Source organism: Rosa rugosa, chromosome 6 (genome assembly GCF_958449725.1).
Source record: "Rosa rugosa chromosome 6, drRosRugo1.1, whole genome shotgun sequence".
NCBI lineage: Eukaryota > Viridiplantae > Streptophyta > Magnoliopsida > Rosales > Rosaceae > Rosa > Rosa rugosa.
The window spans coordinates 54,159,766-54,176,386 of NC_084825.1; the positions used below are offsets into that span (position 1 = coordinate 54,159,766).

Below are 16,621 nucleotides of genomic sequence, written 5' to 3' on the forward strand. Positions count from 1 at the left end.
AACTTTAATAAAATTATAGTATAAATTTCAAATTTGACATGTCTATCAAGACACGTCATTTCAATTTTTTTTTCAAAAGTCTCCTTCTGTTACTTCATTAGATTCCAAGACAATGTCTTTCTCGTTTCATTATATCAATCCCATCAAATAATTCTTTTGTTTTAAACAGTCCAAATTCTCCGTATCCACCTATTGAGGAACAGAGATTCATTGAAACAAGTATCAAGCCCAACACTTTACACGGCTCATAAGAAGTCTGCCCCAACACTTTAACAAATAACGGGCTTGTCCACTGGGTAATTGGCCCAACCCATTGCTCTTCACTTCTGCAGCAAAGAAACCCCACAATAGGTTCGGCCCGGCCCACAGAGACTTAGATCCTCTAGGGTTTAACATCTCTATATATATAAAAGCTCCGCTAGGTTTTCCTGCCTCTCACACTTCCCACAAATCGGAGCCGCCGAGACCTTCAGAGAGAGCAAGCATCATGAAGACCATTCTTTCGTCGGAGACCATGGACATTCCCGACGGGGTGAAGATCAAGGTCCACGCGAAGATCATCGAGGTGGAAGGCCCACGCGGCAAGCTCGTCCGCAACTTCAAGCACCTCAACCTTGATTAACAGCTCATCAAGGACGAGGAGACCGGCCAGCGCAAGCTCAAGATCGAGGCATGGTTCGGCACTCGCAAGACCAGCGCCGCCATCAGGACCGCCCTCTCGCACGTCGAGAATCTCATCACCGGAGTCACCAAGGGGTACCGGTACAAGATGAGGTTCGTGTACGCTCATTTTCCCATCAACGCTTCGATCACTAATGGAGCTAAGTCGATTGAGATCAGGAACTTTCTCGGTGAGAAGAAGGTATATATATATATATATATATATATATTCTCTAAACCCTAAGGTTTCACTTGTTTACTGTCATTTTGTGGAAGGTGTTGTTGGATTTGTGGAATTGGTTGCTGGTTTGATCTGGAATTGTGTTTTCGATTCGAGTTTGGTGAATGGTTTGTGGTGTTTTGGGGAGTGTTTTACTGTTGTGATGTGTTGAATGTGGTTGTAGTGATTGTTTACGGGCTGTTTCTCGGTGATAATGGCAATGTGGTAGATGTCACTGTGTTTTTGTGATTAGGGTTTTGATATTGGAGTTTGTTTGACTGAAAAAATGGAAGATATCGAAGTTATTAATGGCATTTTTTATCTAGCATTTTCAAACTATTTTCTGAAATGAAAGTTGATCGCCTGAATAGTATAGGGAAAGCAGAAGCTTCTGCATTTCTTTTTTGAAGTAGTTTCTGTTTTAGGCTTCTGCATTTTGTTTTGAACTAGTGTTCTGTTGTGGTATGTTCTGTGCTGGACCAGTAGATGGTTAACCTTCTTTTCAAGGTTAGGAAGGGTGATTTGACATCCTGTTATAATGATTTGTGTGCCAATTTTTTATAGTGATATTGGAATTTGGGAAGTTAAGTTGATTAAATCAAATGTGGGGTAAGAGATTCAAGTTGTTGCTTGAGCTCATGAACCTGAATTACAAGCTTAAGAGAAATGCAGGGTTTATGTAAGTTCGCATTTGTGAATGATGAGCCTTTATGTCACTCTTTGAACTGTCTAAGACGCTTCTCTGCTTAATGATAAATGCTATGTTTGTGTCATTATTGTATTTTTAGATGACAAACAATTGTGTTCTATAATTGGTTAAACATGGATTCCACTGAGCTATGAACTATCTTTGATACTGTTGGCAATGTTAGGCTTTCTATTGTGTGCTGTTCTTGATGAATTATGGTGTTGCTCTGTCAGGTGAGAAAGGTGGATATGCTTGATGGTGTTTCTATCCTCCGATCTGAGAAGGTGAAGGATGAGCTGATATTGGATGGCAATGATATTGAACTTGTTTCTCGGTCTTGTGCTCTGATCAACCAGGTATATATTTCTCTTTTTTGTTCTATATCTCTTTTCTGTTTTCTGTACAAGTTCTGTAATGTGTTTATTCTTTCTTGCGTGTATATGCTGCTTGCCTTTGCTGAGGCTTGTGTTCTCATGTTTGTTTTGACAGAAATGCCATGTCAAGAACAAGGATATCAGGAAGTTTCTTGATGGTATCTATGTTAGCGAGAGGGCAACCATCAATACCGAGGAATGAAGGCTGTATTTTTCTTATGTGATTTTGTTGAAGTAGTTTACTTTAATCTTATGGATTCCGGTAGTTTTCCTAATGTTGCAAATTTCATGGACAACCTCAAAATCTTGTTTCACCTTGGATCGATAATGTTTTGTTTTGCGAATTATATTTCGTTAGATTTTTGGTGATTTTTATATTTAAATGTTTGGTATGGTTATTAATGCTTACTTATTGGGACAAATATGCTGTGCGGTGCTCAGTTTATTAGCCTTGTTATTTATATGACTTGCCAAATATTTTGATAGAATAGAAATGGTCAAATGGGTTTGATACACCACCTGTGTACAAAGAAAGCCAATTGCTCTGGAATGTATCTCAAAGTATAAGTTCTCTGAAGAATTTGGCATCTTGCACTTCCCTTAATCAATTTTATGGTTATCCATCATTGGCTCCTGATATTAATTGGTTTTGTACTCTTGCGTCAAGACTCTGGTTTGGGTTTGCTCATATAAAGTCGGCACAACTCTAATGCTTCTTTAGCGAATGTGGTTCATTAAGATGATTGATTTGTCTGTCCTATCAATTCCAAATGATTGAATAGGAGTGATTTCTGGCCCGAAAGTTTAGGGATGTCAAATTTGATTCCGCAAATAAGTGTATTAATTTTATGCGATTTGCTAATAAGGTGCCTGGTGCTGGTGGTCTATAACAAACGCCATAAAGATCCAAAATGACATTTGTGGTGCCAAATTCTAAGGACATCACATGCTTGGACCCATGTCATCTTAATCATTCATAACATGACTATTCTATAAGATTGAGATGATATGCATTTGTGTAGATAAGAAGTGATTCTTCTGGTTGTAACTTGTTCCAATCAATTATCTTAACTTGTGTGCTTTTGTATTTACTTGCTTATGGACACTATCTGTCTATCTTCATTCATCACCGAACTCTTCTTTCTTGTATAGCTTCACTGTAGTAAATCAAATCCAAACTCTTTCAATAATGAGTTGCTTCAACTGGTTGCTCTATTTAGCTGCTGCTTTGGCCGTAATACGCAACGAGCTTCTGGTTGATTCAGCTAGTGACAAGAAGCACCACAGCGGACCAGTTGTTAATGTGACCAAGCACCTCATGTTCCCAGATTTCAACCTCTCCTACAACCCCCGAATCTTGAACGATGTAAAGCTCTTAGGCAGTGCCAAGCTTGCTTCAAAAACCAGTGCTATACAAATCCCCGACGGGTCTTATGTCACTGAACTCAGACACCAAGCCGGCCGAGCCATCTACTCTTCTTCAATCCGACTCCTGGACCCTCACACCGAAACCCCTGCCTCTTTCGAAACAACCTTCTCTTTTCAATTCCACAATGCCTCTTCATCTTCTCCTGAACGAATCCAAACTACTCAAAGCGGTGGTTATGGTAATGGCGGCAGTGGACTAGCCTTCGTCATCGTCCCGGATGAGTTCACAGTTGGCAGACCTGGTGCTTGGCTTGCCATGCTCAACGATGCTTGTGAAGATGACTACAAGGTCATAGCAATCGAATTCGACACACGTTTGAATCCAGAGTTTGGAGACCCTAATGATAACCATGTAGGTATCAACTTGGGGACTATTATCTCCACTGAAACAATCAACGCTTCTGATGTTGGTGTCTTCCTCAACGACGGTTCAGTCCACCGAGCTTGGATCAGCTACAACGGCTCACGCCGTTGGATGGAAATTCGTTTGGGATCAGACGACGGAAGTTACCCTTCAAAGCCAGTCTTCTCCGGATCTCTTGACCTCTCACCGTTTCTAAATGAGTACATGTTCGTTGGATTTTCGGCTTCCACAGGCAATCACACCCAAATCCACAGCGTGCTTTCTTGGAACTTCACTTCTGTTAGTCAAGCTTTTCTTCGTGTGCCGTCAATGGAGACATGTGAGAGCAAGATTGTTGTTACTGAAAACTCTCGTGCTGAGCCTCCCGGCACGTTCTTGATATTTATAGCTGTGCTGGCACTTGCTATAGCTGTTATGCTTAGCCTTTACTATAACAGCAAGCGTAGAAGTGCAAATTCGGATAGTGCTAGTATAGTGTTGCCGGAGAAGAAGCAGAGACCGAGGCCTCCAAACAAGCCTAGAAGCTTCACAATCTCGGAGATTTCATTGGCGACTAGGTCTTTCGGAGAGCTAGAGATACTTGGAGGTGGATCAAAAGGTGTGTGCTACCGAGGGAAGCTTTCGAATGGATGTCAAGTGGCAGTGAAGCGGTTTTCGCCTCAGTTTCTGAACTCGCAAGGGTTGGATAGGAGGAGATTGTTGAAGGAAATCAAGGGGATTAGCAGGTTTCCATTAGAGGTTGGTGTCAGGACAAGAAAGAGACTATGGTTCTGTATGAGTTTTTCTCCAATGGAAGCCTTGATAAGTGGCTGTTTGGTGTTGGTGTTCTTCCGTGGACTCGGAGGTTCAAGGTTGTGAGAGATGTGGCTGAAGCACTCAGTTACTTGCACTCCAATCAATTGGCGCACAAGAACTTGAAGACCACCAATGTCTTTCTTGATGTTAGTTTCCGGGCTGTTCTAGGAGACTTTGGGTTTGTGCTATGTGGAGCAGAGTCGAGAAGGTTTGAATCGACGGTGAGTCAAAGCGCGGATGTGTTTGAATTCGGTCTCTTTGTGTTGGAAGTGGTGGGAGGGAGGAAGAGGTTGGAGGCAGAGTTGGGTGAATTGGAGGAGAGGGACTTGCTGGACTTCACCTGGAGAATGCATGAAATTGGTGAAATGAGGAGGGTTGTGGATAAGAGAATGGGTGCAGTGATCAATTTGGATCAAGCAATTAGGGTTTTAGAGATTGGATTGCTTTGCACACTGAATGCGAGCAAAGGGAGGCCTAGTATGGAGCAAGTTGTGGAGTTTCTTTGCATGGAGAGGCCAATCCCTGAGTTGCCACAGACTCGACCTGTTGCTTTGTTCCCCTACAACAGCACCAATGCTCTTTGTACAGGTTATTCTTGTGCTCCTTTCAAATGAAGGACTGAATCGATCTTCTTTGGCCTTTTTATAGATTTTAGTGAGTATATATATGTGTGTATGGATTGCAATGATAGATGTACTTCATTTCCAGACATTCTCATTCAACTTCTCCATAGAACTATGGTTGTGTTGAAACAAGACACTGGTCTTAAATGAAGCATGGTATGGACATATAATAAAATGTGGTTTAGCGTCTGGGGCTGATAATAACCGCACCCAAACTACATCCGGTTTCAATTCTTCAAAATTGTAAATTTTCATCAATAGTTGGTTTGAGAGTCTATCACTATCTCATATTTTAAGTAAGATCTTTAAAACTCCATCAAGGGGAAACTTTTGAACAAAATTTTAAGCAATTAAGGGCTTGAATACACAATCTATCTCATCTTTGAACCTTCTTCTTTACTCGATTTGTGAAAAAAAAAAAAAAACCCAAAACTGTCCAAATATGTCAACATTGTGAAATTGGCCGATTTCAATATGAAAATCTAGGCAACTGATGCAGTGAGTGAGGTTTGCAATTCGGGCACAAAACTCAAACAAATGACTTTGAGTCCAATCCTAATCTCGTAACCCCTTGAGCCCCAAAAAAGAAATGTTATATGTTACATCAATATACCGATATTTAAGTAGACTTGGTTTGATACAGAGACAGACTAATTCCGATACAGAGTAGTTCCAAAACTACAGTCTACCTTTGAGTCGAATTAATCCACTTAATATATTAGCACATTGATGTACCATATACGAATCATTGAAATTAAACTAATTTACCGAAAAGGATAAAAATAAAAATGTTCCAAAAACAAAAACGTCTCATAGGCCAAGGCCCAATACAAATGCTAAGATAAAAAATTTCCGGTAACTTGCCCGGTAATACAAAATTCTCAAGGAAAGAAACTATGTGTGGGCAACACGCCAGATTCATGACCCTCTCCTGAAAATGTCACGTTTAAAACCCATTTCTCTTCTCTCTCTGCAAATCTAAAACCCTAGAGAGAGAGAGACCCTTCGTCTTCTTGCTCTCTACGAAACCCCACACAGAGACCTCTCCCAATTTCCACAAAGATGAACAACCTCATCAAGCTAAGCTCCCTCAACGCCTTGAGATCCCTCCGCCATTCTCAGCCGTCGGCGACGGCGACTGCGGCTCTCCGGACCCTCACCACCTGCTCGTCGCCCCTCGGCAACCGCTCGGTCGTGCCCGCTCCGTCTTCCTCGATCGTTCCCGGCGCGCAGAGTTTGCTCGGCGTTCGACATTTCCGTGGCAGCATCAACAGCGATTCCAAGTAATTTCGATTTCTCAAGTTTCTTTTTATAGGTTTCTGTGGATTGTTAGGGTTTAGGGTTTTAGAAGTAACTCGTTTGGTTAGTGTAGTCAAGCATTGACTCTAGCCTCTATGAATTGTTTGGGTTTAGGGTTTATGTGTAGAAACAATGAGATTGCTGCTTCAATTTAACTGTGGAATTTGAATTGTGCGTGAATGTATGGTTATTTTTACTAGTATTGTGTTGATGGATTTATGGGTGGGTTGGTGTGATATGAGCGAGTTCTTGACCGTGTTGTTTTGGGGGTTTATGTGTAGGAACCATGAGATTGCTCCACCAATCAACTGGGGAATTCGGATTGTGCCGGAACGTATGGCTTTTGTGATTGAGCGGTTTGGGAAGTACCACACGACTCTGCAGTCTGGGATCCATTTTCTGATTCCGTTTGTCGACAGAATTGCTTTCGTGCATTCGTTGAAGGAGGAGGTCTTTAATGTGCCAGACCAGGCAGCTATCACCCAAGACAATGTCAGGATTCAGGTTGATGGGGTTATTTACCTCAAGGTAATATCACATTATTGAACTTGGTTTCGTGTGGCTTGGATAGGTTGTTTACTGGGTCACGGAGTGTTTTTTTTTGTTTTTGTGGTGTTGTTGCAGATTGAGGACCCCCACCTGGCCTCCTATGGATCTGTGCGTCCTTTTGATGCAGCTATTCAGCTTGCTCAGGGGATCATGCGTACTGCAATTGCGAAACTTACTCTTGACAATGCATTCAAGGAAAGAGAAAACCTCAATGATGAGATAGTGGTACGTTTATCTTCTTTCTCTCGTGATGATAGTCTGTGATTTGTTGCTGGTATTAAGAAAATGTTTGATGAAGATAGTAGCAGTAGGGTGTGTGAATCACTCTCGACAACCCATTGCAAAAAGATAGTTGCTCAATAATGAGATAGTGGTAGATCTATCTGCTTCCTTGCATCTCATTAACCCTGCCACTTTTGAATATATCTGTCTATATTTGTTTACTCATTGGCCCAAAAGTTTTTGTCCTGTATTTTGATAATCTGCTGGGCAAGAAATCAGGGTAAATATGCCTTCTCTACTTTATTCCAGTTTGATGTTCAATATTAGTCTTTCTAAGATTGTTTCCTTGTAAGCTCACCTAATATATTATTTTGTAGAGGGTAGTCAACGAAGCTGCAACAGCATATGGCTTGAGGTGCATCCGATATGTGATAAGTAAGACATCTTTTTTGCAAGTATTTCATTAGGACATATTTTCATAATTTCATTATGTCTGTGAGAAATCTTTGTGTAACCGCTTAAATTGACATACTTGTTTAGGGGACATAACTCCTCCTCTTGCGGTGAGGCAATCTATGGAAATGCAAGCAGATGCAGAACGCAAAAAGAGAGTTAAAATTCTTGTGTCTGAAGGTAAGAAACCATATGTTTGTTTGAATTCTAGTTATATATACAAGGTTCGCTAAGTATCAAGACAAATTCACTGAAATTGACTAATCTTTCTCAGGTGAAAGGGATGCCGCCATTAACCAAGCAGAAGGGGAGAGGCGTGCTGCATTTTTAGCTGCAGAAGGTAGCTACATTTCCTATGTAATTTAGTTCCAGTAGTTTGAAATATTGTGTGGATGAATTTGATGTTGATGTTCCTTTAATTGGATGAATTTGGTACTTGTAAATTCTACTGTTGACTTTTCCATTCTTTATTTCGTTCTTTTATAGGAGAACTTGCTAAAGCAGATGCAGCTTCTAAAGGAATTTCCCTTGTATCAAAGAGTCTTATGGAAGCTGGGGGTATAGAGGTGAGGTTCTTCACTCCCTGTATTATCAATAAAAGTCTTGGAGGTTGCAAAGTGTTTCTATGAGTGTTCCTTCCTTAAGTGTTTGATTTGGCATATGCACGTAGTCTTGGTACTTGTTTCTAGACTGCAGAGGCTGTCCTTTTAGTGCTGTAAATGTAAAAGCAATTTATTCATACGATCAAGCCTGGGAATGCAATTATGTGTCTGCAACTCTTTCTTTTACCTCTTTTGACTGTATGCAGTGTTAATGCCTGTTGGATGGTATGTTATTGGAACATTTTTTTCTTCTTCATAATTAGTTTCGGATCTTCAGTTTCATACTATTTAGCTTTGCACCTTTCATACAAGTGCTTTTGTTATCCAACACAGTTCCATCATTACTAAGCTGTAACAGCATATGGTTTCCCCTCATGCCTTTTGTGAAATAGGCCAAAAAGTTAACTGGCAAGAATATTAATGGACTTTATCTTCTTTATAAGCTAAAGCTTCTAAATCATGATTCTTCTTTCTGTTGCGCCATGTTTCAATGTGTTAAATTCTTCAAGAATCAGTAAATTTTAAAACGGGCCAGTTATTCATTAATGTCTTATCGAGTGAAAAGAAAAATGTATGTAGTATATATTAAAATTTGAATTTTTATAAGCAATGATCATGTGGGCTTTTCTTATTTAGTCTGACGTCTTGTGGTGTACAGACTTGTGAAAATCATATTTGTATGGATGGAAGAAGAAACTAATGGTCTGATTTGATTTGCAGGCTGCTGGTTTGAAAGTCGCTGAGCAGTATGTCATAGCATTCGGAAATCTGGCGAAACAGGTGAGAACAGGAGCATTGAAATTTTTGTGTATGCTGTGTTTATATATGCTCAAGTGATTAATAAAATAGCCTGCCTTTTAATCTGTCTCTTATACCTTTTCTCCAGGGCACCTCAACAGTGTTTCTTCCCAATGATGCTACTGGTGTCTCCTCCATGATTTCTCAAGCCATTTCTCTTTATAAAAGGTTGGGTGGGGATCCAACCACTGGATCAACTGGAGGCTTTAAGGCTGATACTCCCTCGAAAGAATCTCAGCATGCAACCAAGCTGATTGAGGAAACAGTTGATGGAGATAAGGCTTCAAAGTTTTCCCTTCAAAACCAGAAGGTGCCTGATGAACTTGGGTTTTCTCTTCAAAACCGCAAGTAGAATAGAGGTGAATTTTCTCAATATCACAATCAGAGCAGTTTTGAGTCTTCACAGCAGACTTGTCACTTTAATATGAGCTGTAATTAACTACAAGGTATTACATCTTTGCTATGTCAGAGATACAGGCTAATCCAGTGATTGAACTCTTTGTTTGGGTTGGTTCAGCAATGATATTAATTCTCTGATCATTTAGGTGAATGGTGGCTTTACTTGATTACTAATTACAAGTAATGCAATTGAGTGAGATTTTGCTTTTCGGTACATCTTTTGCAGTTCGAAAATAAACAATTCAGAGTTCTTTAGCTGCCGTTTGGTAAGAATTTGCAAAACAGTTTCAACTTTTAAGTAACAAAATTATAGAGTTTGGATGTAAAGTTTTATAGAAAAAAAAATTTGGAAATGAAAAATGTCAGAAAATAGGTTAATTTTTATGGTATTCTTTTGCAACTGCAATAGGTTAATTCTATACAATAAACCGGTAAAGTTTACCGGTTTATTGTAGCGCGATTCCGTTGGGTGTTGTCATAGTAACTGGGCCGTGAAAAAGTAAAAGTACTGGAGCCCAAAACAAAATGGACTCGTCAGTAAATCCAGTTGGGAGGTTCAATATACACGACTACACAATTCACTTTGATTTCTGACGTTGATATCAACCACATTTTCTCTCTCTGTGAAAACCCTATTAACCAAAACCGAAAGACGCCGTTTTCTTCTTCCATCTTCTTCTTCATCAAGATGTCTGAATTCAGCCCTGGAAATAGACCCATCGATTTACAACAGAAGATTTTAATGAAATCGGTAATGGCAGATGGTGAGTTTTCAAATTCCCCCGTTTCAGATACCTCTGGAAAGGGGTTTGTGTTCCGATATTGTTTCAAATTCCCCCGTTTCAGATACCTGAATAGGATCTGGAAACGGTGGGCCTTGCCCAAGTACAGCGGCACCAAGCAAGGCCCACCTCACCGACCTCACTTCTCAGCCTGTGTGCTCGTCGATGGCTTCACTTTCAATACTAAAACGGTGCTGAACTGTGCTGCGGGGTTGGCATTGACCATAACAGAAGCGGTATTTGGTATAGGGCCAGTAGTTAAGAGCTAGCCACAAGTGGAGTGGATGAGGCTTTAGGGTTTAGGGCATTGTAGTAGCTATTGAAGAGACGGGGTTTTAGATCTTCTGCAGATTTTCAGCGTTGGAAGAGGAGCTGGGATTTGAAAGAACTCACTATGGGGTGTCGCCTGGGAAAAGAAGACGACTAAGGACGTACTCAATTACTTGCATTGGATGCATTCAAAAGCCTATAATATATAATATACACTAGGGGAATGAGCTTGACTGATCGATACAAATTGGCAATGCATTTCAGGTACTGAGTTCTGTCTACTTAAGAATTCCTTTGTAATGCATGAATTGTTAGAAAGTGATTCATACTAATATAACATTTCAAAATTACATTTTTTTTCTTTTCTGGTTTTCTCTTCAATTTCTAATATAATGCGCGTCTGTTTGTCATATATTTCAACTCAGTGAATAGATTAAGACACGTCTTTAACTAGTTTCTTTCACCAAAAACATCTAGCACCAGCTTTGTTTCTGTTCTCCTGTTCTTGTCTCAAGCCAATGGACTTACACTTCAAGTTTCTCTATAAAGTATTTTCCGGTTGTCATAAACTCTCTGCTGTGAAATTTTGCTTATGGGTTAAACCTATTCCAGATTAACACTGGCATACTGATTCTCGGTCTTGCAAGACAAGTTTCCCAATGGTATTAATGTCCTTTCTTTATTCTTTGGGATAGGTGGAGTAGAAGTAGCCCTTGGTATCATTGTTTGGGATCCATATGAAGAGTCTAGTGGAAGCAAACATCGTGAAGTGTTGGTGGGAGCAAACAAAGCAGACTGGGAATTTGATTTTCCTTGCTGATTTAAATGAGTTGGATGCTGACCGATTGGAACAGTTTGTGTTCATTCGGTGGATTTGATCTTGTAGTTGGTGGGATCCCCTGCAATAATCCAACAGCCAGTATTCACAAAGTTTATTTGCGGATTGTAGGTGAGACTTCTACTCAGAATTTCAACAGCTACAGCTTCTGATGATGCATAATTTCTAAAATGGTACCTCCTTTTAATTCCTTAAGGCTTAATCTGGTTATGTGGTTAATCAAAGGTTTGGCTTTTTTGTAGTTGTCGGATATCATAGAACAAGACTCCGTGCAGATGCAGTAAAACTCCATTGTGCAGATGACTCTCAAAATTGCCATTATTCCTCAAGGTACTTGCAAAGTGCTTCATACGAATCAATGGACTTCATTGATATCTTCTTTCCCTCTTTATTTTTTGGGGTGTGTCTGTGTCTGTCCAAAGACATCACCATGTATTGCTTAAATGATTCATTTCACAAATGGAGTAATTTTTCATTTGGAGCTAGTGGAGTTTTTCTCTTGGTAAATAAATTGTGATTTAGTATAGGCATTTAGAACCCACCTACGCTCATTCCTGTTGCTAGTATAGCTTCCATGACTTCTGAGTCAATTTAAGCATCACTGTTCTGTTATATGCTGATATGTTTACATGTTGTTATAAGCTTCTTTCTAGTGTTCTTGAAAACACTTTTCTGGTGTTTATCTAATTCTTTTTTGCATTGCAGACGTAATTGAAAAATGATCATGCTTTGAGAATGACTTCATCTTACTGTGTTTGATTGGCTAGGTTACTTCCACAACAAAGAAACAAGTGATTGTCTCCAACTGTAAGTTGCGTATTATTGCAATGGAGTTCCTTCACCTACTAAACTAGCAGTCTTGGCTTCTGGTAGTAACAATTGTTGTGTAATTTAGTTGACAATTCTGCTCTAATCTAGTTCCACTACTGTGTTTAAAAGTGGAATAAGACTTTTCTAGTTATATCCAACGAACTTCTCCTTTCAGTTTAATTGCTACATCTTTTCGTAGACCAGCATTGCTGTCTTCTATTTGAGTATTATCAATTCTTTCCAAACGTCCAATAAAAGGAGGTTGATTTTTTGCTTGATCTCCTTCATCAATATCTGTTGTGAAGTTATGGTGGCTTGGATTTCAGTTCCACCAGTCCGAAAAATGCTATCACGTAATTAGAAACGAATGTCACGTGTGATCAATATCCTCTAGTTTTCTAGCCTTCTAGCATTGCCTTCTATATTTACTCCTACTCCGGTCATTAGGAACCGGAAACTTTCCAATAATAATTTTCAACAAACCTACACGAAAACAATCGAATTCTGTAGAATAAATATCATGCATTGCAGCCGGCCGGCCTGCAATTCCTTGAGCTAATAATGTTGCCAGCAAAAGAAAACAATTAAACTTGTGATTACGCAAAAACAAGAACTTCATCATGGTGACCTAAGTATCCATTCTTAATAACTAATTAGTCAAGCTCTTAATTTGGCCTATTATAATTCTATCCTATGTTGGCCTGCAATGGAAATATAATCCAAGTTACTTAGAGTCAAGAACCGGTGGGTCTGCCTAGTATAATAGGACACATAAACCTTTCTATTCTCATGAGTCCCTACTCCTTTATTACTAATACCCCCGTCGCGATCAATCCGAAAAGAGGGTGTCAAAAAACAATACCTATCGCTGTAAAAGCACATAATTTATGCAGTAAAAATTTTGGATTTGGATTTGGTGTGTCTGTTATGGTCTGGCTTTGTTATTTTGTTTGGGAACAAGATCCGGCTCCACATGAATAGAATATTCAGGATTCCATTCCACCTCTAACACACCGTGACTGATTCCTTCTTCTTCGTTATTTTATATTGCTCATCCGGATTGATCCTCACGGGCTTCATCGATATATACTCCGGCTTTGCCATAAGCTGAAAATCACTCAGACCCAGCTGTGTTCTTGTAAAGCCTGGAATCCAAAATTGTACTCCTCTATGTGATTTGTCTTCTCTCATGTTTTTTGGTTTTTAAGAGTCAACCTTTGCCTACAATTCCACTCAGTCTCTAACTCTTTGCCAAGTTTGGTCCCCATATAGCGCTCCATTTTCCACTATTTGGTCCAAAGTACGAAAGTTGCAATCTTTTTTGCCTCTATCACTAACCAAAACCAACCAACCAACCAGAGCTGTGGATTAGTTTGAATATTTTCTTCACTCCCCAACAATATCTTCCATTGAAGTTTTGATCTTGGCGTGATGGGTTTCGAAGGAGCTGACGATTTGGACAAGGAGGGCCAGACACTGCCGCCCCAGTCGAAATTCCGGTACAACTCGCCTCTGGTGCAAGTCGGTCTCATCGGGTTGGTCTGCTTCTGCTGCCCCGGAATGTTCAACGCCCTCTCCGGCATGGGCGGCGGAGGCCAGGTCGACCCCACCGCCTCCAACAACGCCTCCACCGCCCTCTACACCACCTTCGCCGTCTTTGGCATCCTCGGCGGCGGCATCTACAACATCCTCGGCCCCCGCCTCACTCTCCTATCCGCCTGCTCCACCTACGTCCTCTACGCCGGCTCCTTCCTCTACTACAACCACCACAAGCACCAGGCCTTCGCCATCACCGCCGGCGCCATCCTCGGAGTCGGCGCCGGCCTCCTCTGGGCCTGCCAGGGCGCCATCATGACGTCATACCCGCCCCCTAATCGCAAGGGGACGTACATCTCCATCTTCTGGAGTATCTTCAACATGGGTGGTGTCATTGGTGGCTTGATTCCATTTGTGCTCAACTATCACAGAAGTGAGGCTGCTTCTGTGAATGATGCAACTTACATCGGCTTCATGGTGTTCATGTCAGTCGGGACCATTCTGTCCCTGGCTATCTTGCCGCCGAGTAAGGTGGTCCGTGACGACGGGACCAAGTGTACTAATATTCAGTACTCGAATGTCACGACTGAGGCGATCGAGATTGTGAAGCTGTTTTTGAATTGGAAGATGCTGCTTATTATCCCTGCTGCCTTTTCTAGCAACTTTTTCTACACTTACCAGTTCAATAATGTGAATAGTGTGATGTTCAATTTGAGGACTAGGGGTTTGAACAATGTGTTCTACTGGGGTGCACAGATGATTGGGTCGATTGGGATTGGTTACATTATGGATTTCAGCTTCAAGAGCAGGAGGACGAGGGGATTTTTCGGGATTGTAGTGGTGGCTGTTCTTAGCACTGCCATTTGGGCCGGTGGACTTGCTAACCAGGTAGGGTACAGTCGCGGCAAGAAGCCAGAGAAGTTGGATTTCAAGGACTCGGGTTCTGATTTCGCAGGACCGTTTGTGTTGTACTTTAGTTTCGGGTTGCTGGATGCCATGTTCCAGAGCCTTGTTTACTGGGTCATTGGAGCCTTGGCTAATGATTCTGAAATTCTAAGCAGGTATGACATAATGACTCATATTTATTTCTGTGCACATAGTGATAGAGTAGAGTAGTATCAAGTAAATAGCATGATATAGTATCAGAGTTTGTGAATTTGATGTGAACAACTTTTGTGCATGTGTTACAGGTATGTTGGATTCTATAAAGGAGTGCAGAGTGCTGGAGGAGCTATTGCTTGGCAAGTTGATGCTCGCAATGTCTCGTTCATCGGTCAATTGATTATGAATTGGGTTTTTACGAGTGTGAGCTATCCGTTGTTGATTATTCTGGTCTTGTTTGCTGTGAAGAATGAGGGTGAAGAAGAGGAAATTACCAAGGGCAAGGAGGTTGCGCCTGGCTCGACCAAGGAGGTTGCTTAGCTTAATAAGTGATTCAGATAAATTCTTTGGAATTGTCTTTTGTATTTGCTCCCACTTTTAAAAGGTGTTTGCCATCATGTTTACAAGTATTGAAATTGATGAAGTTATCCACTTTTATACACATAAATGGAAGTTTAATTTGGTTGATCACAAATCTGTGCTTTTAGTTCAAGAACAGATTCCAAGGTTTTCACCTCAGAATTGGTCTCTATCTCTGGGTTTATCTTCTAGAGAGGGTTAAACACCAGAGTCCTTGTTTATTGTTAACTTTGCTTGCTGCATTCACTGCCTTTGCTGTGACCTATTCTTCTTTTAAATTCCATTCGTCTACATTTCAATAATAAACCAGATAAAGAGGCATTGCTCACGTATTTTATAAGCTTAGGCTGTGTAGGCTGATCTCTGTTTCCTATTAGTTTTAGGACATCATCGTTCGTGGCGCATGTCTGGAGGGTTACGAGATTTCTTGGTGAAAGACGAACAAATCCTTTCCAGTATCTAATATTTCAAGATTAGAAATACAAAACTATGAAAGAACAGATTGTCTTGTAATTATCCTTAATGGCGTTTGTCCTGATTGCTTGCAATCAACCTAAATATAAGCAATTTGTGCAGCCTAATCAATCAATTATCAGCTTAAATGCATGACAGATCTTATTCTTAAACCTTAATAAACGAGACTATAATGAATAATATAGATTACACATACATCTAATTAATTTTTTCTTATTAATTGCATGGTTAATTGAGTCCCAAAAGTTTGAATACAAATTAGTGCATACAAGAAATGATCATTTGCCCCCTGCACTTTTCTCATGTTCATTCATGGGATACAATTGATATAGATCGGAAGTTGTGAATCATACTTTGACAAGGAGCTCTTCCTTCTTGTCCTCTGAGGTGGCCGGAGGAGCAGTCTTGGGTTCTTCTTGTGCTTCCTTTTTCTCCTTCTCCTCCTCCTTTTTGGTCTCCTTGACAGCCTCAACGTATATGATCTCACCTTCCTTGGCAGCGACCTCGACTTCAACTGTCTCCCCTTTCGGGTTCTCTACCACAATAGATTCTCCGGGAAGTACGAGCACGGGCACGGCCTCAGCGGCTTTTGTTTCCTTCTTTTCGTCCTCATCGGGCTTCGAGAGATCTACCAAAGGTGCTTCATCCTTACTCTTATCATCTGATCCGCTGCTGTCCTTCTTATCATCATCAGCAGTGGTCTCAGCCTTGGCGGCAACGGTCTCCTCGGCCTTGACGGGCTCCTCAACCGGAGCAGCGTCGGGGTTGGTTTCCGTCAACTCCTTAGGTTTGCTCGCACAGCCTCCCATGGTTATTGATCAAGAGTATGGGAAGAATGCGCGAGGGTCTTTGGTATGAGCAGAAGCAGGAGGGGCTTATTGAGGCTGTGGGAGATATGGGCATGAGGTTGATATATAGGTGAAGAGGGGAGAGCATGTTTAGGAGAAATTGAAGGTGGAATCAGCCTGGCATTCCT

At 40.9% G+C, this 16,621-nt stretch overlaps 2 protein-coding genes and 2 pseudogenes across 2 annotated transcripts; all 4 read left to right on the top strand.

The window, feature by feature from the left end:
• Positions 1–422: 422 nt before the first annotated feature.
• On the top strand, positions 423–2,317 carry LOC133715876 (large ribosomal subunit protein uL6z/uL6y-like; annotated as a pseudogene).
• A 637-nt stretch (positions 2,318–2,954) lies between these two features.
• Positions 2,955–5,275, top strand: LOC133715875 (L-type lectin-domain containing receptor kinase VIII.1-like; annotated as a pseudogene).
• Positions 5,276–6,037: 762 nt separating this feature from the next.
• On the top strand, positions 6,038–9,625 carry LOC133713950 (uncharacterized). Its single transcript, XM_062139969.1, has 9 exons — positions 6,038–6,435; positions 6,733–6,979; positions 7,076–7,225; positions 7,600–7,657; positions 7,763–7,855; positions 7,950–8,015; positions 8,162–8,241; positions 8,998–9,057; positions 9,164–9,625. Exons 1-9 carry the CDS (start codon positions 6,215–6,217, stop codon positions 9,425–9,427), a joined length of 1,239 nt encoding a protein of 412 aa, XP_061995953.1. The 5' UTR covers positions 6,038–6,214; the 3' UTR covers positions 9,428–9,625.
• Positions 9,626–13,192: 3,567 nt separating this feature from the next.
• Positions 13,193–15,279, top strand: LOC133713949 (UNC93-like protein 1). The gene is made up of 2 exons (XM_062139967.1): positions 13,193–14,771; positions 14,901–15,279. Exons 1-2 carry the CDS (start codon positions 13,606–13,608, stop codon positions 15,130–15,132), a joined length of 1,398 nt encoding a protein of 465 aa, XP_061995951.1. The 5' UTR covers positions 13,193–13,605; the 3' UTR covers positions 15,133–15,279.
• The last annotated feature ends 1,342 nt before the right edge of the window (positions 15,280–16,621 follow it).

What these genes read in the sequence shown, in the direction of transcription:
- LOC133713950 (XM_062139969.1), top strand. Translation starts at nt 6,215, where the DNA reads ATGAACAACCTCATCAAGCTAAGCTCCCTCAACGCCTTGAGATCCCTC. An exon ending in ACCTCAATGATGAGATAGTG is followed by an intron (nt 7,226 to 7,599) that starts GTACGTTTATCT and finishes ATTATTTTGTAG; the next exon opens with AGGGTAGTCAACGAAGCTGC. An exon ending in TGCATTTTTAGCTGCAGAAG is followed by an intron (nt 8,016 to 8,161) that starts GTAGCTACATTT and finishes GTTCTTTTATAG; the next exon opens with GAGAACTTGCTAAAGCAGAT.
- LOC133713949 (XM_062139967.1), top strand. Translation starts at nt 13,606, where the DNA reads ATGGGTTTCGAAGGAGCTGACGATTTGGACAAGGAGGGCCAGACACTG. An exon ending in GATTCTGAAATTCTAAGCAG is followed by an intron (nt 14,772 to 14,900) that starts GTATGACATAAT and finishes CATGTGTTACAG; the next exon opens with GTATGTTGGATTCTATAAAG.